The sequence below is a fragment of the Haliaeetus albicilla genome, chromosome 3, assembly GCF_947461875.1.
Source record: "Haliaeetus albicilla chromosome 3, bHalAlb1.1, whole genome shotgun sequence".
In the NCBI taxonomy this organism is placed as follows: Eukaryota; Metazoa; Chordata; class Aves; order Accipitriformes; family Accipitridae; genus Haliaeetus; species Haliaeetus albicilla.
The window spans coordinates 53,467,278-53,487,777 of NC_091485.1; the positions used below are offsets into that span (position 1 = coordinate 53,467,278).

Here is a 20,500-nt window from a genome sequence, read left to right on the forward strand (position 1 = left end):
TAAAGAGTTTGAAGTACTGTGATTTTTGGATAAATAAAGGACAATGATACTTGGTTTGTTTTAATTTTTGATTTAAAAAAAAAAGAATACAAGTTGGAAATAATTACTTTAGTAATAAATGAATTTGGCATCGTCTTCCTTATAACTCCTAAGAATTTGTTTTATTTTATAGGTTATGTTCAGAGTTTGATTAGGCGTGTTGTAAACAATGTCAACATTGTGATCAACAATCTCATATTAAAGTATGTGGAGGATGATATTGTTCTCTCAGTCAATATCACTTCTGCAGAATGCTATACAGTGGATGAGTTTTGGGACCGAGCATTTATGGACATCTCTGGTGAGTAGGTACTTTTTGGTTTTAGGCATCACAGCGGAGGCACTCTTAAATTCATATAGAAATTTGCAAGTCTAATAAAAATGGCTCCTTATGTCAGAAGATACTTTCTGCCTGTTTTAATTTTTTATCAGGTTATCCTTTGTCCTTCATTTTGAAGAGCTAATTATAATAATATAGATTGATCATACAAGTATGCATTAAGAATCACAGATAATTATACAACATGTTTTGTAGTCCTATTGGCTCATACTTGCTATTCTTTTGTGATTGCATTTCATTTTGTGCTTGCTGCTGGCAGTGAGTGCTTAGGCAATCTGTTTCTATTTCTGTGAATGAGCAGTAGCATCTTAAGGCATTCTGTTGCAATTGTTTGTGATGATCTTAAACTCTTTAAACAGGCTGGCTAGAGAGGTAGTAAAGTGTGCTGCACTGTAGTAAGCACGGCATACCAATTGCAAGACATGGTTCATTTCACTTCACGTTTTCAGGAAAAAAAAACCCACCTTTTTGATTTTTATCTTGGTCTTCAGTGTCTGAATGTCTGAGTCTTTGAATTACCAGCATTCACCTGTAAGTCTAGATGTTCTTAACTGACATTTGGTAGAGGTGGAATTTGGTCACAGTAAGAGTATTTTAAGATCACACAGAAGATCTCTGGTAGAGTGGTTTTGTGACCACTGGACCCATTTCTTTGTTCTGGCTAAAACTATTACAAGCTAATATGACTAAATTACAAAATATGTGTCATGCTAAGATCACTATCATAGCTCTTGTTTGCTTTGGAAGATTCAAAAGAAAATTTTTGGGGAAAATGTGCAAGATTCTTTCTGGGAGAATAATGAGAATAATATTTATTGGTCTTATGCTTGCACATGAAGCAGTACTCTTACTTTATAAACAGATCTAAGTACAGTGAAGGGATGAAAGTTTGTATTGGGTGTAACTAATTTGTCCTCACTTTTTAAGTATTCAGCTGAAAAAGTCTGTGACATGTTAACTTACTCTCTTTAGTCACATAAGCAAGTACTTTGCTGATGATTTAAGTAATGACCATACAACTATCTTGTATTATTTTCTTCTAGATAAGAACATGTATGCATAACTTTATTTTTCTTTTGCAATATATTTTTTTAACCTACATATTTTTTTTAAAAGCCACTGATCTGGTCCTGAGAAAGATGATCAACTTTTCTGACTGCACAGTATGCCTTGATAAAAGAAATGCTAGTGGCAAAATTGAATTTTACCAGGAACCCCTGCTATACAAATGTTCCTTCAGGACTCGTCTGCATTTTACTTATGATAACCTCAACTCCAAAATGCCATCTATTATTAAAGTAGGTATCCAAAAGAATTTTTTTTTTTTTTGCTACTTACTTGTGAAGTTTTGAGGTTTTTCAAAACATGCTTTGAAATATAAAGTAAAATTAAAAGTTAATGCTGTTTTTTGCTAAAGGGATTTTTTTGATTGTGTTTTGTTCATATGATGCAATTAGTCTATGTACTGTAACAGCATGTAAGGAAGTAATGCTCTCTTTTCTATTTTTCCTGAAGTTTTGAAAAAGAAAACAAAGATTGCAAGGAGAAAAAAAAATGTCTGCAGATAATCTGTTAAAGAAAAAAAAATACTGTACGCTTTAAGGTGCCTACAATAAGATGGAAAGGATTTTTTACTTATGTTGTTGCTTCAAATGTAGATCAAGCTCTTATAAATAACAAGAAACTTCAGTGTGTTAACACTATGTAGTGAACCATGTGAAATGGATTAGCAAGCCAAGCTGAGCTCCTAGCGAGCAGGGATGCAATATTACTCCTGGACATCTGACACTAAGTGGCATGTTTACATTTTGCAGTGCAGAAGCAAAAAGCTGAGTTGGTGGAGAGACTAAACTATGTTTCACACTTTTTTTTTTTTTACTGCTCTGAGTAGTAATACATGTAAGGTTTGTCTTCCCCTCCCTCTCTCAGTGAATACCAGTGGTGCCCATTTAATTACTTGAGAACTGTTTTAAATCCAGACACAGACTTTATACCAGGTTTTTCCCAAGTTTTAATAAAAAAAAAAATCTTCAGCTGTATGCATTGCAAAACAGTCAATTTTGAGATAAATTTTGATGGGCATTTCTCTACAATGTGATTTAGAAGTGTCACTCTCTGTTTTGTTTAACTCCTGACATGATTCCGGAAGTCCTAAGCTGTTGTGAACTTAAGGTTGGGAGTTAATTAGTAATCATGTCCAATTTGTGAAATGCCACTATTTCTTGTATGTGCTGTACAGCTGTATGCCTTTGATTACTTTGGGCAAATTTGGAGATTTGTGGATATGGTAATGGCCATGTGAGTATTTATCCAGATAAAGATTGTCACAGAATGCTGCATACTTGCACATGAAAATCTGGTAGTATGTATGTTTGCAGAAATTTCACTTTTTCATGTGCAGATCTTAATTTAATAATTAAATATACAAAGGCTGATTCTGCATACTAGAAAGAAATTTTCTTTTTTTTTGTTCAGAGTAAATGGTAACAATTTTGGAAGTTTGCTTATTTTGAGTTTTATAAACAAGAAGTTATATAATTAATGATATTAGGATGTTTAACCATGTGCCTTATAACTTTGGAATCTATATGAACTCCAGTGATAATAAGGAATCATCATCTGAATGTCTAGAATTTACTAGTTCTGTGTATGATTACTGCATATAGACAGTAAATCTTAATGTTGAAGAGCCTGGTTTTTTAAATTAGCTGAATAGTTCTGTAAATTTTGGAGAAGTAATCTGTACCTAGCTGAAGTCCTATATGACAATAGCAGAGCAAAAGTTTATGGCCAAATTACAAGTCTCTGACAGCACACTTTAATGGAAATGCTGACAGTCTTCCATGTAGTTTAAAATGATACTACTGTTGTAAAAATGATGATGGCTATTACTATATTATTACTTACAATTTTTAGTGGATACTGGACTAAAATAAAAAACATACTGGAATGCACTGAGGTGGTAGTAATTTAATTAAACTTGTATTAGACTTTTCTGGTTATCTTTGGTGGTGGTCATTTATTGCTCCTGCCCTTTTTTAAGGCACATTTCAGTTTGTTCAAAGGTGTCTTAACTTTTTTTTTCCCCTATGTACTCTGATTTTTTTTTTTATTATGTTGTACATAGTCTTTCTCTCTTTTCTTTTTTAATGTTTCTTTTTCTTCTTCTTTTTTCTTCAAGCTTTAAACATAAAATACTGTTTATGAAGGTATTCAGAAATGTGCTCAATTAAAGCATTTAGTTATATGATGCTAGATTAATATTTAAGTGAATTAAAAATTGTTTATTATGATCCAAAGAATAATGGTACAAAGGTAATGATTTTTCTAATCTTAATCTTTTCTAGTATTCACTACCATACCATTATATAACAATTAGATCTACAGATCTGTTGACCCTTACAAATTTTACATTTGATAACTTTCTGTCTTGTTGTATGCATGGAGATTGTGTGCTGTGGATCATCAGGATATAGTTTTTAAAAAATACTCTCCTTAAAATATTTAACTATTGAATGGGAATAGCTGTGTTTTCTTACAATTGAAGTAAAAGGAGCTGTTATCAGTAAATGTAACTACTGCATTAACGGAGTTAAATCAAGGACACTTAAAGCTTTTTAAAAGTCTCCACTGCAAATGAAATCATGGTAGCTTCAGTGTGTCTGAAGGGTAGATAACTGAATGCCAGCAGCTTGTGTTCTGGTGGTTTGTTTCCCTACTGAAGACAAAAGCCAGCAGCAGTCAATCTTTCTCTCCAAATCTGTGAAGATCTTTTTAATGAAAACTTCCATACTCTGTGTTGTTCACTTGGTAAAGTACATCTGTTTTTCAGTCTTGAGTGAAATTTTCCAAGACTTCCATGTTTGTAATAGCATATGCTCTTTTTGATTTCTTTGTAGGGACTAGAGTATTTTTATAACCCATATAATTTTGACTACTATGTCTATTGCAAAGTTTTGGCCCAGCTAGTCTTAATGAATTTAATTTAAGTTGAGACTTCTCAAAGGAGGACAGTTCTTAAGTACTTGGATATGTACTTGTATGCTTTTAAATTGGGAACACTAAGCTCGTATTTACAGTTTTAGACTGAAAATAGTATATGTGGGGGGAGGTGGCAAAACACGTGTAAAATTATTAGAAAGCTTTTTGTTGCTTTTCTTGTTGAAATCATAATGGGATGAGACAACCGTGACACAGGTGAGCTGATTTGCACTGGAGATGTCAGTCCTGCCTCCCCCTATTTGCAGCAGCACTGACATTTGTCTGACCTGTCAGTCATCTAAGTCAACTCACTATGTTGACAGAAAGCTAATTGGACAAGAAGAAATAAATAGTTTTCCTCCAGTTTTAGTAAGATAAGTCAACTTACTGAGGGGCAGATGAATTCCACTGGCCATGTAAGAGCAGGATCATGATGGGAGGGTAGTGCCATACAAGAAGGCCAGGAATGTAACATAATTTCAATTAAGCCACTATATAATTATGTTCATTGCCTACAGTGCTACCTAGTGTTCCTGTCCTCCACTATGACATATACCCCTTATGTGATGTTTTAAAAGGCTTCTGGCAAAATAATATTTTTTTCTTCCAAATCTTAAGACAGTTGTTTGCTCCTTATCCTTCCTGTTGTTCACCTGCACAGAAAAGATTTATTATTGACAACTTTAATCAACTGGACTTGAAAAATTGATATTGAAGGATTAATTTTTAATTTCCAAAATATATCTTAGGATTTTACATTGTTTTCTTTCAGAGAATTTTAAATAATAGCAGAATTCTGATACCTAAAATGTTTCCCCTAGTCTATATAAATGGCTGATACTATGTGGTCACTCGTTCTGTATGACTAAAGTTTTGGTGTTATTAATTTGCTCATATAAATTAATTAGTGAAGTCTTATTAGTATATTAGCAAATTTCTGTACAAATACTTATTTTACTACTGTATTTCTACCTGCCCATGGATGTGCAGTACTGTTTACAAAATCAGTTTTCATGTTTCTTGAATTGGATTGCATTAAGGCCAATGCTGATGTGTAGTTACTTTGCATTTCCATTATTTTCAGCAACAACATTTAGAAATTTGACCTGGAGCTAGAAATATGTCTAATGTTACAGGCAGTAATTTTATTATGATAATTTTATTTTATGCAGCTCTTATTTTAAAGAAAGGTAGCTTTCTTACCAAGTTTGGTTTTGTCTCTATAGCTTGATCACATAGTAATAAAAATATTCTGAAGTATTGAATAAAATAGCTAAAATATTTAAATAAGGATAAATTTTCATCCTAGTAATTACAGTCCTTGCAAAGCTTGCTTTCATTTAGAGAAAACTGCTTTATTTCCTGTTTGAACTTGGAATATCCAGAGAAGCTGTTTTTCTGCACTTCACTTGGAATGAATCCTTCCCCCGCCCCGCCTCATTAACTTGTCCACTTGCAAAAATATTGGGAGTGGGAAAGAATCAAAATGAAGGACCTTGTATATTAAACCCAGTGTATCTAGGTTTTCTTTAGCATGCAGAGATTTTTATGAAACTCTAATGAAAATAAAAGTTTAATCAGATGCACTTCTGTTTTAGAAATTTCTTAAGCGACAATTGTAAAAAAAAAAAAAAATTATATACATGCAAAATACATGACATTTAACTTTTCAACCTCAAGATCTCTTGTGTAGCAACCCAAAGAGTGTATGTTTTTGACAGTTGTTTGCAGCCCTTTGCCTTGTGTTGTATTGCAGCTTTTGTTTTGGGAAATTAGAATGCACATACAAAATTAATATGGAGTTGTATGGTTTAAAAGTTGGCTTAAATGATGACTGACCTTTGTTTTTTGCTTTTGTTCTGTTTCATGTTAGATTCACACATTAGTTGAAAGTTTGAAACTTTCAATCTCTGATCAGCAGCTTCCTATGTTTATACGTATAATGCAACTTGGGATTGCTCTTTATTATGGAGAAATAGGCAACTTCAAAGATGGGGAAAGTGAAGATTTGATTTGCCACACTAAAGATATATTGGGAAATATCACAGGTAAAAACAATATTTACTTTTTAAAAAGAAATGTTAAAAACATGAATTTCTTCTCTTTTTACAAATACAAATGGCCAAGGCTAGTCATTGCGAAGTATCTCTGCAGTCTGCAGTTTGTTAGAGGCAGTTCATTGTGCTGGGTGAGTATGCAGTGCTCTAACATCTTTTTCATGTTATGTTCTGAAAAGTATTCTGATGGTCCTGACTAAACTGAGGTTAAACTTCATGTAAAAAAGACCATTTTAAGAGTTGTGACACAGTAGGGTGCTTTGGATTTATCTGTCACTATATCGTGCAACAAGGCACCTGTCCTTAGTCAGCTTTGACTTTTCTCTTTTATTTAGTTCAAATGTGGCTGCTGCCAGTTTCAAAAAGTGATGTGTTTTTCCCTCTTTCTTTGAAACTTGTTACTGAGACTAGCTATATTGGCATTTGTTCTAAACAGCAAAGTATTACTTTGCAGTATGTTTTCAGTAATTCTATCCTTTTACATTGTGTAGTCTCCTCTGCTTTTATTTTCATGTAACATGTATTCCCTCTTCTACACGATCTTTCATGGTAACTGTGACATGATCTTTTGAGGAGCATTGCACGGAGGGGTGAATTCTCTTTGCCTTTGTGTGATGGCTTCCCATCTGCTACTTCCCAAATATTGCTAGGGTTACAACAGTGACGTGTTTTGAGCTGTGAACTTTTTCACTCCAGTCCCAATTTTTTGTGGTTTTGCTAGGAGCTACCAACTTTGCTATTGTATTTTTTTTTTTTTTCTAGTTGTATCATGTCATGTATTTGAGTGTTGAGGTTTCATGTTAGGTGAATTGTTAGGAATTTGCAGCAACATAAGAAAGGCATATGAGTGCTTAGTTTATATTAAAAATGAAGGGAAATAAAATTTCTTTTAATCAGGAGTGTCACGATCTTGAACATCCAAACTTGAATCTGAAGTTTTTGTAATGTATCAGGCACTAAAAAATAGACAAGAGGGAGGATAGACTGTCATTCCAAATCCTAAATTTCTTGCGCTTTTGTAGTGCAGAAGTTAATTTACTTGTCAAAACAGGGGAACTTATTTAGTGTGTTAATCTCCTCAAGATGTAAGTTTTGCATATCTCTCCAAGGTTGAATTTGGATCTGGGGGAGTAGGAAGAGATATTTACCATGCAGCCAAGAGTATGATAACTTCTAGAATATTCTTGGAATTATATGTGAAGGTGATGTGGCACTTTTAAGCTATGCTTATGTTTATGGTATTATAACAGTTTGAAACTTTGTGTAAACTATTAAATTAATTAATTTTGTTCTGTTTAAGAAATCTACAGTTTTAATTTACATAAATTTATACATTTTTTGATCCTGTATTGCTGTCTTCTCTGGTTTCAGAGAAATAAGTACATTATTAGAAAAATGACAGCAATGGAAATTTTTTTGCCAAAATATAGCCTTCAGTGTTGGTTGGCACAGATAACCGTTTCACTGTCATGCCAGATGTAGATTTCTCTGTTGTGCTCCTGCTATGTGGAGCAAATAAATAAGATGTCTGTAAATAGTTGTCTTGTATTTTCTCTAAAGCTCAAATAGTTTTCTGCACTAGAAACTATTTGCCTTAGAAGAAATGTGGAGTTTGTTATACAGGACATACGACTAGAAGTACTTGATGAATATTCTAAAAATATTAACTTAACTTTCTCCTGAAACTTAAAAAGCCTAGTTTTTAGAAAAATCATTGGTGTGCATTTGAAGAACTCCTTGCATCTAACCAATGTTTTGATTGTACTATTTGCAGGAGAAAGGGTGAAGAACTTTTCTATGAAGAGTTGCATTACCCTTGCTGTCAGACAGAGGGTTATCTTTGTGCCATGAATATCTTTTTTCGTTCCCATCAAAGTTCACCCAAATTTGGCCAAGTTTTCATGCCATAGAGAATTTTGATGTAGTTAGAGTTGCTTGAACTTTGTGTCTGGATTCCTGGAGCTACTAAGGCAAGTCGGACCATTTGAATGTAGGAAAGACATTGAAAGAATAGAGAAATCATACCAGTCAATATGAGAACAGCTGGGACTGGTAGGCAGTGAGTTACAAATGAAAAGATCTAAAGATTGGAGATGAAGATTAGCTTGGTAATGAGAAGACTGGGATGAACAGCTGTAACTGTGGAAGAGGATGGAAGTCAGATAGGAGGGGTATGCAGGTTTTGTTTGTTTGGCTTCATTTGTTAGGGTCTGAGATGGGTAGTGGAACAGAAATATAGTTTAAGCGAAGATTAAGGTTAAAACAAAAGGCATCTGCCTACAAGTACTCAGTCTTTTCTGCATCTGGAATGGAATTTGAGATCCTTATGTCCAAATATGAGTAAATCTTTGGCAATGCATCTCTTGTCATCCTTAGTTCTAATGTATGTCCTTAGGAAGGAATAGCAATTGCTGTCTGTAAATCTCATTCACAGTCTTTTTTTGAACAACTGTGAATGTGATTTCCTAGTTTTTCATATAGTAGCCATCTAAAAAAGAGATAATATCATGTAACTTCACACTGATGTACAGAAGAGTTGTCAGAAGGGTCAGAAATTAGACTAAGGTTGCAATGACAAGAACTACCAAGGGGGAAATCTGTAATTTCCTATGCAGCTTTTCTTCAACTATGCTGTGCTGAAACATTGTCATTGCACTTAATTATATGGTCATATCTGTTTGACAGAACTATCTCCTTCAGAACACAAAACAGATGGCAATTGTTGGGTGGCCAAGCCAGAGCTGTAGAAGCAGTTCTAGAAGTCCATTTCTGTCTTCACTGCAAAATACTTTGCCACATACAGGCTTAAAACTGTTACCAGCTGTTTCCCTTCATACCATTTATGCTTGTTTCCTGCATAGAGTTTAGTATGTATGTGGGCATATGTACACACATATGTGCACATGCATGTACACACACATAAATAAAACTTTTAAATAGCTAATGATTTTTTTCCTCTTGTTCAGTGCACTTAAGCAGGAGTGCCAAATCGACATTAACCAGGTTACCCATACCATCAGTTTGTGAGTTTACTTTTTTTTCTTCTGACTTCATATTATATCTGTGTCTGAGAAGGAAACAAAACCCACTTTCTTAGCACTTCATGGTGCATTTGTCATCCAAATTTCCAATCACAGATGTGAACTTTTCTGAGGAAACCTCAAATGTGCTACTATTTTCAGAAAAAATATGTAATGAAGTACAATAACAAATGGCATGTATTATCTGCTGAGCTATATTAGCCACATTTTTTTCCAAGAGTAACGCTTCATGAAATCCAAGACTAATTTCACTGGAATTGTGCCTAAATTCTTTACGGTTTAATAATGTACAGACCTCCTTTATAGATTATATTTTTATAACTCTTTGAAAGGGTTCTGAAGATTCATTAAACAGTTTAACCCAGTGTTTATTAGTAAGCAGTCCCCACCCTTTCAGTTTGAAGAATTTACTGTGTTCAGTTATCACTAATTCTTAGTCTTTTGGATGGAGCTTATTTTTGTTATGTTGTTGTTGACATAATAAAATCAGTCACCTATCCATGTCTAAGAGTATTCCAGCAGCAGTTTGTTCTTGTATAACCAAACATAAGACCAAGACCTTGAGATTTGGCAGCAGTGTAGCCTGTGTCATGAACATATTTTGCTGCCTGAGTAAAGTCTGCTCAAATTATGTTAAGCTGAAAGCGTTCAAAATATACAGCTAAAATTACAGGTCAGAAATACAGGTAGAAACTCGCTTTAGTTTGGTATGTAAATTTACTTAGTACTGCATGCGTGCTGGACCATGCTGCTGCTCAGGGCTGGACAGGGCTTTTGCTTCTGAGGGATTGAGGGCCACCTGAATTGTGGGCTTGGATGTCTGACTGTACTGGTAGTGCAGAGGAGGAAATGGATGTATTTCAGGGCTGAGAGATACGAAAGGGAGGAGGGTGTGGATATGACCCTATGGCAGAGCCAGCAGTTGTAGTTGTAGCAGGCTGGGACTTGAGAATAAGCTTTTGGTTTGTGGTGAAAAAATTGGCCAATGTAACTAGAAATAGAAACAATATAGGCATGAAAGGAGACAAGAAGCCAGGATACAAGGGAGAGCTGGAATTTAGTTGGATGGAGTTGCTGAGGTTGATGATCTAAGGCTGAAATACTAGAGCTGGTTAAGTAAAGAATGATCTGAGAGGTCTGAAGGACAGAAAAAGCTAAAGCAGAGGAAGTCTAGCACTCCCTTGGCAAAAGCATACAAGCAGTGGACTAGAAATGAAAAGTTGCACTGCTGACGGAGGGGTGCAGGGCAGGCAGGCAGACAGCTGAGATGGGTCTGCACGATGATGTTAGAAGATGCTGAGCAAGAAGCTTGGGACAGATGTGAGAAGCTGGAATCATGAGCAGTATGAGCTACTGAACTTCTGAAAGTGGTTTTAACAGTTCATGGTGCTGCCTCCTCTGAATAATTGCCTTGCAATTCTGTATTATGAAAGTTTTGGGGTTTTTTTTCTTTCATGAAATGAAATCCATGGCAGCTGTAATTCCAGCATATGAAGCATGTTTCCCAGGTGTAAAATGGCAATAATAACAGTACCTTTCCATCCCAAAGGAATATTGTGACATTTTCTAATATTTGTAAAGCACACTGACCCTGTCGTGATCTTTACTCTCAAAAAACCTAAATGAAAATAAAGAAGGCCTTTGTGAACGTGAGGAGTTAACACTTTTACAACACTAAACAGAATAAAATGTTGCGTAGATCCTATAAAACTCAAATTTTTAATGGGCTGAAGTGGTCCTTATAGAAAACTTGGTGATAAGAACAGTAGTGTGGGGAATTTTTGGGGGATACCAATCGAACAAAAAGCAGATCAAGAGAATGAGTTTAATATATTGCCTACTTTGGGCTGAATATGAGGTTTGAGTTTACTGAGGAAAACCAGGTGCAAGTACTTTGTGACAGCAAGAAATTCTAGGTGAGCATTAGCTGTTGAAGGAATTGACTCTGCAATATTCTATTAGGATAAAAACGGGAGAACTGAAATGGATTTATTTATCCATGCTTGATTGAGGAGAAGCAGCTGTGCACTGTGTTAAAGAGTTTGGGTACAGGAGAGTTATTCCTAAACAGTGGAGAAAATGATCCCCAGTTTGACTGAAATGATGTCAGGACAAAAGGTTCTGTGTGCCAAATTACACTTTCCTGTGTATTTTTCTTGTCCCTGCACTTTTTATCTCTCTTCTTTTGAGGGTTAAAGAGATGGAGTTATATATATGACCTTTGTACTGGGGTACATAATATTATTTCAGCTCTTCATATGGTTTGTGGGGTAAATGACCTGTGCAGTAAACCTCACAGTCTTCCCTCCCTCCCCAGTCATCTAGTTCCATTATTGTAACTTCTTACTTGCCTATATACTTTGATATCCTCCCAAGGAACAGTAGGTATACTTGCAATTTGTATTTCAGCAGACTGTAAAGATGCAGCATAGACAGACACCTACAGAATGAGGCTTGTGGGGTCAGTGCATTGTGCAGCTGTCTAACAGCCAGCATGACAGTAACTTTGTTGTAGGCATCTATAATAGCGTGTTGTAACTGGTTGCTGGGATCCCATATGCCTGAGGATGGGTATCAAGCTTGTTGTATGGAGCTGGCCAGATTTCATTACTTTGGAATACATGTTTAGGCACATAGAACTGCTTACATCTGTTAACATCAGTTAAATGAGCAGCCGTCAAAATGAGTAGCAAATTAAAAAAATTAGTAAAGATTAAATCTTCACAAATTATAAAGTTTCTAAGTTGGGGAGATTAAATTTGTTTATATTAAATATTTTTATTGTTTTAGGAACTATAACCTTTTTGTGGAGAACTAGGTTTTTATGAATGCCTTTTAAACATCTATTTTATGTTGTCTGGCCATTTTCTTTTTTTCTTGAAAACCATTAATACTCCTTCTTAAGTAGGGACCCCAAAAAATCTGATTAAATCTTTGAAAGGTGTGAGTCACAGGTTGACCTTTTGTTTTTACTTATTACATAAAAGCTTAAATATCAGGCCAGTCCTGCTGCTGCTGATTTTAAAAGTGGCTTAATGGAGACGGCAGAATGCAAGCAATTTTTTTAATGCTTCCAGTGAGCAAAGTGTATTTCCAATTGATCTGCTTGAACTCGTATGCAAGATACGAAACAAAAACACTCTTTGGATTGGCTTTGTCAGATATCTAACACCTTCCTGTCCCTGTTGGGCATCTGCATTTACATATCACTTTGAGATTAATTGTCCTGTGATTTGTACCTCAGCCCAGAGGCACTTGCCCTTTTGTTGTGATAATTCACATTATTTAGTCTCCTTTGCCATTAAAATAGAAAATAGATCTCCTACCTCTTGTCCTAGTGTTTTAAAATCACTGCCACTTGTTTTGTAGCTCACCCTTAACTAACTCACACATCTGCTCCTAATTTTATTGAGGTTGGGATAGTTTAAATAATTGAAATTTTAAAAAAAATTGATTAGCAGCTCCAAGTAATATCATGGGGAGCACTTTAAAATAATTATTGGTGTTATTTCAGCACTTTACAATTGTTGTGGCATCATTCTTTATTTGGAATTTTCTTAAATTTGGAAGGTGATTCATTCTTTCCCTCCTTTTCCATCACATCTTCACTAGGGTAGTGTCAGTTTACAGTAAGACAGGACAAATAGACTAGGAGTAGAAGCTTGGGGAAGTTAATTTAATAGATGGAGGTATGTACCATGAAAAAGTGGATTCTCTAGAACTGAACCTGAAGCTTTTGTGTGATACAGTCACATTCCATATCCAGTGGACTGTGCAACTCAGCAGGAAAAGGGACTTATGATTTCTTCCCTTGATTTACATTTGTCTGCAAGGTGGGAGTGTATTCTGGTCTAGTAGGATCTAGAGGTTTGAGTTTAAGGAAGATGAGATTCTTGATGCAGAAATAAGAAAAAAAACTTTAAGCCTTACTATTTTGCAGTACCGATTCCTGGCTACCTGAATCACTGTAGTGGGTTGTCTTGTACAAAATAAGTGTGATACCTCTTAGATGTGTAAAAGTACTGTCACTTGAGTGTGTGACTTTGTTGTAATATTGTATTCATGCTACAGTTATGATGCCATCAGATTTTCAGTGTTGGGGGTACGTTTGCTTTTAAAAGGAGATGTGGAATACCTTTCAGACTAGAGTTTGGAACATAGGATTTTGGTTTCTGCTGGTGTTGGTATCATTTCCAGTTTATGTGCAGTCTCCTTCATCGATATTGCTGTGCTAGTGTAATGCCTGTATAATAGATCATGAGCCACTATTTTTTAATACATACTGTGAAGTAAAACTAAACATAAAAAATCTAAGCTACTAGCATGGTATGAGGCAGTCAATTTATTGTCTTTCTGTGGTATAGATCCAAAATAAACATCACCTTTTGAATAAAATTCAGTTTGGCAACACAGCCACTGAATAGTATAATCATATTGGGGGGAACTTTTACAAACATTGAACTTACTTTTTCTGTTTGTTAGTCATTTCTGTGCATTACTTGTATAATAAATATGTGCAAAGGAAAGTCATACAGAAAATATTTATTACCCTGAAAGCATGTGTGTTAGTACATTTGAGATACTCCAAGGACAGTTTATGCTGCAAGGACAAATTTAAGAGCTATTACATTCTCAAGGTTGGCACTAAAACTGTTATCAGCCAGATAACTCTTGTTCCTTGCAAATTTCTCTCTTCTTTTTTTAACATGATTTATTCCATAAGTTTTGTATTTTTAATTAATCATAATGTCTTCCTAGCTGTGAGTTTTCAGTAGCTTCTTTAGCTTATAGCAGGTAAAATATGGGTGAGGAAATAAATTTTAATATCTACATTATTTAGTGATACAAGAATGAATTTCTACAGCTGTCTTCTTGAAGTACTTAGCAAGTTTCATTTATGCAGTTTCATGGTTGATTCAACCAGATGATAACTTATGCTATTGCTGGCAGGGATGGTGATGCATTCCCTCCCTCTTCCCATAGTGCCAGCACTTGTATTTATGTAGCCACAGGCTAAGCTGGCACAGTGTTACCTGGCTGAAAACTAATACGGGCAGAAAAATAAATAGAGTGTAATTTTCTACTGGGTTAATTCCAGACTTACGGTCAGAGATACCAGTTTCCAGAGTCTTAGAGATAAGTATCTCAATTCCTTTAAAAGAAAGGATAGTGCATTTCTGAAGGTCAAACTTGATTTCAACATGAAAACAGTGAGATGCAGTCACACTGCAATCTTGTAATTTATGTAAAATGTATTTCTTAACTTGAATCGCTGCCCTATGCTATGAAGCCTGATTGTTCCAGTGTGATCTCGCTACAGGTGGCTAGCAAGAGTGGATTTAAAAACCTGATGAGTAGGAGCATTTTTGTCCTTTAACAAACTCATGTATGTAAAACATTGGGGTTTTATCATTATATTTCACTATCCTATTTTTTGCAGTTGATGCAGTGGTTAGCATAGTGAGTTAAAACCAAAGAGGCTTTGTGTTTCCAAAGTACATACTCCCCTTCATGCATTACTTGTTATAAAGGAATTGACATTGTATTTATGCTTTGAAGGGTTTAGAGGATGTTGTGGGTTGCTTACTAGGCTGGTGTGCATTTGTTCCAAAGTTTGACTGTTGATTACGTAATGGTTGTTGTAGTTTTAATTTAGTGACAGAAGATACATCTATCTTCCTCTTTTTCCATCTTCTGTCTCACAGTATATAGATATCACCCTTTTTAGTCTAGCTGCTCTTCTGTCTTACAGAATCATAGGTCATAGAATGTTCTGGGTTGAAAGGGGCCTTTAAGATCCTCTAGTTCCAACCCCCCTGCCATGGGCAGGGACACCTTCCACTAGACCAGGTTGCTCAAAGCCCCATCCAGCCTGGCCTTGAACACTTCCAGGGAAGGGGCACCCACAACTTCTCTGGGCAACCTGTTCCAGTGCCTCACCACCCTCACAGTGAAGAACTTCTTCCTTACATCTAATTTCAGTCTACCCTCTTTCAATTTAAAGCCATTACCCCTTGTCCTATGGCACTACTGTCCTGGTTTCAGCTGGGATAGAGTTGTCTTCCTAGTAGCTGGTACGGTGCTATGTTTTGAGTTCAGTATGAGAAGAATGTTGATAACACACTGATGTTTTCAGTTGTTGCTAAGTAGTGTTTAGTCTAAAGTCAAGGATTTTTCAGCTTCTCATGCCCAGCCAGCGAGAAGGCTGGAGAGGCACAAGAAGTTGGCACAGGACAAAGCCAGGGCAGCTGACCCAAACTGGCCAAAGGGGTATTCCATACCATGTGACGTCACATCTAGTATAGAAACTGGGGGAGTGGGGGCGGGGGGATTGCTGCTCAGGGACTAGCTGGGTGTTGGTCGGCAGGTGGTGAGCAATTGCACTGCGCATCATTTGTACATTCCAATCCTATTATAATAACTGTTGTCATTTTATTAGTGTTATCATTATCATTATTAGTTTCTTCTTTTCTGTTCTATTAAGCCATTCTTATCTCAACCCACGAATTTTACTTCTTTTCCCTATTTTCTCCCCCATCCCACTGGGTGGGGGAGAGTGAGTGAGCGGCTGTGTGGTGCTTGCATGCGTTGCTGGCTGGGGTTAAACCATGACAACTACATGCCCCTGTAAAAAGGCTCTCTCAGACTTTCCTGTAGGCCCCCTTTAGGTACTGGAAGGCTGCTATAAGGCTTCCCTGGAGCTTTCTCTTCTCCAGGCTGAGCAACCCCAACTCTCTCAGGCTGTCTTCATAGGAGAGGTTCACCAGCCCCCTGATCATCTTCCTGGCCCTCCTCTGGACCCGCTCAAGCGGATCCTCTGGACTCCAGCTCGAGCTGGAGACCTCCAGGTGGGGTCTCACGAGAGTGGAGTAGAGGGGGAGAATCACCTCCCTTGACCTGCTGGTCATGGTTCTTTTGATGCAGCCCAGGATACGGTTGGCTTTCTGGGCTGCAAGCACACATTGCTGGCTCATATTCAGTTTTTCATTCACTAATATGCCTAAGTCCTTCTCTGCAGGGCTGACCTCAATCCACTCATCGCCCAGCCTGTACTTGTGCTTGGGATTGCCCCGACTCATGTGCAGGACCTTGCACTTGGCCTTGTTGAACTTCATGAGGTTCACATGAGCCCACCTCTCAAGCCTGTCAAGGTCCCTCTGGATGGCATCCCTTCCCTCCAGCATGTTGACCGCACCACACAGCTTGGTGTCATTGGCAAACTTGTGGAGGGTGCACTCAATCCTAGTGTCCATGTCGCTGACAAAGATGTTAAAAAAAGATGTTATTTTAATGGCTTCCAAAATACTAACAAATATTATAAACCAAACTATTACTTGGCATCTTTTACTGGTTTTGTGTGTGCACATACTGCAGCAAGAAGTATGCTAAATGATCGCTGAATTTTATGGCTGTGTAGACCAAATGTTATGCATGAACCAGGTCCTACACCTCCACACTTTTTTCTCTTTTGGCAGACCTTCCACCATTTCTTCTGTGCTTGCCATAAACAGGCTAGGCTAAACTACTCAAGTCATGCTCCATATCAATTCTTTTTCCTTCTACCTCTGATAGTTCTGCCTCTTGGCAATTTCCAAGACTTTATGTGCACCTCTTCTGTATTTCTTGTGTTTCAAGATTTACATTTGGAGTGAAATCTGATCTCTGACACTGTTTTGTAAAGGGAGCAGGCAGGAAGCTCGCATTGCCCTTGTGGGAGGAGATGTCTTCACCTCTAAGCATGTGCAGAGAATTCTCATGAGTGTTTTTTCTTATGCTTTCTCCCATTGTGCAAGTGTATAAATAATTAAACTAAAAGATTAAAGACTAATTAGACTAAAGACTAAAAGGTCTAAAACTTGGACGAATGGAATCTCTGAGTTTAAAAATAAGTAAATAGAAATGGGATATGCCTATTTCTGTTCTCAGTTAAATAGTACATTCAATATTGTTTCCCTACGGGAACAGTGCTGCATACTGTACTACCTATGGTAATTCTGAAGTAGTTAATACCCCTCGGGAGTCCCATAAGAGTGGTGGTGAAGCCAGATAGGTGAAGTTAATTGTGCTGTTTGTACATGCACAGTGTTACCCATTTGGATCATGAATCTTAGACTCATATCTTTTGGGAAATCCTTATTTTGTTCTGTATGCTCTCTAATATTTTTTTCACAGAAGACCAGTTTTGTTTTTTTGACTCAGAAGTGGCATACCAGCTTTTTTGAGCACAGATAAACCTGTATCTTTGAATGCTTGAAAAGCTGACTTTTAACAAAGGGGGTTTTCAACCTTAATTTTTGGATCTGTGCTGTGTTTACATTTTCCTTATTACGGCTTTGGCAATTGAAGTCCTTTTTTATTTTGTTTTAAAATTTAAAACTACAAGTTTTTAATATATCATTATTTAGTAGGGTTTAATTTGCAACTTCAGAAAGGCTTTAATGGAAGGAATCTTGAAAGCATGTAGTATAGATAACTAATTCTGGTCTTACTGCAAATGTACAATAACAAAACTATTGTGAAGAACCTTAATTTTTTTTTTTTTTGGAGGAAAATGTTAATGAATCAAATGTTTTGAAACTTATATTCAGAAGTCTAAGACTTCTACTTATTTTCTATCATTATAAACAAAGTATCAGTGAATGATATGTGGAATACTGTCCTAGATAAATTTCACATACTATAATTGTGAGTATAATAAATGAATTTTCAAGCATGGGTGATTTGAAATTTGACTTACTGTTTGTTTTAAAAGGTGCAGAAGATGAAACAAGCTCAGTAATGCAATATCCTACACAATATATTAATCAAGATCCTTATTTGCATCATGACGATGACCAGCAACAGGGATGGGTTTCTTGGGCTTGGTCTTTTGTTCCTGCTATTGTGAGTTATGATGATGAAGAGAATGATTCTAGTGGAACTGATGATGGAACAATGCTACATCCACAGAAATCTCAGTCCCTCAAGGATCCTATTATTTCAATTGGGTTTTACTGTACAAAGGCAACAGTGACTTTTAAGGTAAGCATTTCTCTGTGTCATATAGGATTTATTTGGCTTGTTGAGAAAGTGCGTAAAGACTATCTGCATGCTTGTATACTGTTTGACTCAACACAAGGAATATTACATTAATGAATAGCAAAAAATGTGAATGTTGAAAGTTCCTCTTGCATCATAATGTACTGTTAATTGCAATGTGAGGTGTTTTTGCCAGTTGAGCTAGAAGCTGAGTGCAAACATTTTAATCTTAAAGGGAAACGACTTAATTTACTTAGATTAATAATTTTTGATCGGAGAAAAAGCTTAAAAGGCTTTCTATGAATGTTTACTGCAGTATTCTATCTAATGTTTATATAAATATATTTATAAAAAAGCTTTAGCTTCATATAGCTTGTGAATTGAAGGAATACTTTTTTATTTTTTTAAACTATAATATGTGCAAATATGAATTTAAACTGATAACATTGAAAGTATTTTCCATGGGTTGGATTTGAATGGTGTGTAGAGAAAGATTTGAGTATTTTCTGTAAACAAATCTCAGAATAGTTGCTGGGCTTCCTCTGTTCCTTTTTTAAGCTTGCAGAAGGGAATATGGGGAGTCTGAATAAGATATTGAGATGTACTGACAGAAATTAAAAATTAAGGTTCTAAATTAGCAAAACACTTTTAACATGTGCCAAACTATATGGAAGGAATTCTGTGTGCATAACTATAATAGAAAGTGGCTCTTGCTTTTACAATTAAACATATATTAAATCAAGGCCAGAACTTTTCAGAACAGGAAATAATACTATTTCTATGAACAGCAGAATAACTTAAGGTTGACTTTAATGACTTTGAGCCTTTCAGATGAACTGCAGTACTTCCATAACCCTCTTATAATGTTTATGTGCCTGATTATACACTCAATACCATCAGAAGCTCCCTGTCCCTTTTCTACCCATTTGGCTTGTCATCTGGGCACAAGAGAGTGTTTTGAGGAGCTTCATGGCAACTCTGTCTTAGCTATTTTTGTCTGGTGGTGTAGCAGAGCATTTAGCTGCTCAGCAGCTGTCAGAAAGGATGAGACGAGTGACTTTGGGAGTATGCAGGCATTCTGTGGGGAGCTTAATGTTTTAAGCCTTTAGTCTCCTGGCAAATTCGGCTGCAAAATTTGAGGACATCAACAAACATTCAGTTATGTTCTTTTGTGTCAATCTGCTTCAGCCTTCATTTTAAAACAAACAAACAAAATCCCCCCCCCCCCCAAAAAAAAAAACCCCACCAAACCATCATGGAAAATCTTTTCTTCCTCCTTTATATCCCTGGGACACCACTTAAAAAAACCAACCTAAACAAACCACCAAAACTCAAATTTCTCATTTATCATGGCTCTGCATCTTTCTTTTGTGCTTTGTCATACAGTAGTAATTTTGTGCACTCTTTCCTCACGTGAGAAAACTCATTAAAAATAATATGAACTTCTTTTTTAAATATGATTTGCTGGATTGGGTTTTCCTAAAGTTTCATTGACAAGTTTATGCATTTTATATTAGGAAGTGATAAAAACTACTTAAAATGTAACATCTTACATTCTATAAATTTTAAATGTGAAGTGATATATGATACTAATATGGTGACAGTTAGGAGGAAAACAGAATTCATTGTTCTGCTTGCATACAAAGAATGTATGGAATTAATTTGTGGTTCATATTTTGGTTAAAAAATAAGGTCAAGTTTCTGCATTAGCATTCTCAACAGTTGATATCACTCCAGTTAAAATCATGCTAAATTAAATGTAGCGTTTTCTAATAATGGTGAAAATGATTCTTGTAATGTCTGAGTTCTTTTAATCAATTAATTGCTTTTCCTCTATTGTAATTGCACACAGCTGAAGGGTGATCGGTACTTTTTTTTCATCCAATTTTCTTGGACATTTGGATTACAAAATTTTAATTTAAAACAACATCCATGTGTATCTGCTCTTGAAAATAATGAGAGCTTGTGGATATTTTTATATAAAAATTAGAATTTGAACTATTTAAGCTGCTCACCATAAACTT

The 20,500-nt window shown here is 35.9% G+C and overlaps 1 protein-coding gene across 8 annotated transcripts in view; it reads left to right on the forward strand.

Annotated features, from left to right (window-relative positions):
• The window catches only part of VPS13B (vacuolar protein sorting 13 homolog B), a 486,539-nt gene that overhangs the window by 53,024 nt on the left and 413,015 nt on the right, over nucleotides 1-20,500 (forward strand). For all 8 annotated transcript variants that reach the window (XM_069779759.1, XM_069779763.1, XM_069779764.1 and 5 more), the window contains exons 5-8: nucleotides 173-340; nucleotides 1,496-1,677; nucleotides 6,234-6,408; nucleotides 18,211-18,479. In XM_069779759.1, the coding sequence (XP_069635860.1) occupies nucleotides 173-340; nucleotides 1,496-1,677; nucleotides 6,234-6,408; nucleotides 18,211-18,479 (794 nt within the window). The remainder of the gene's footprint in view (nucleotides 1-172; nucleotides 341-1,495; nucleotides 1,678-6,233; nucleotides 6,409-18,210; nucleotides 18,480-20,500) is intronic.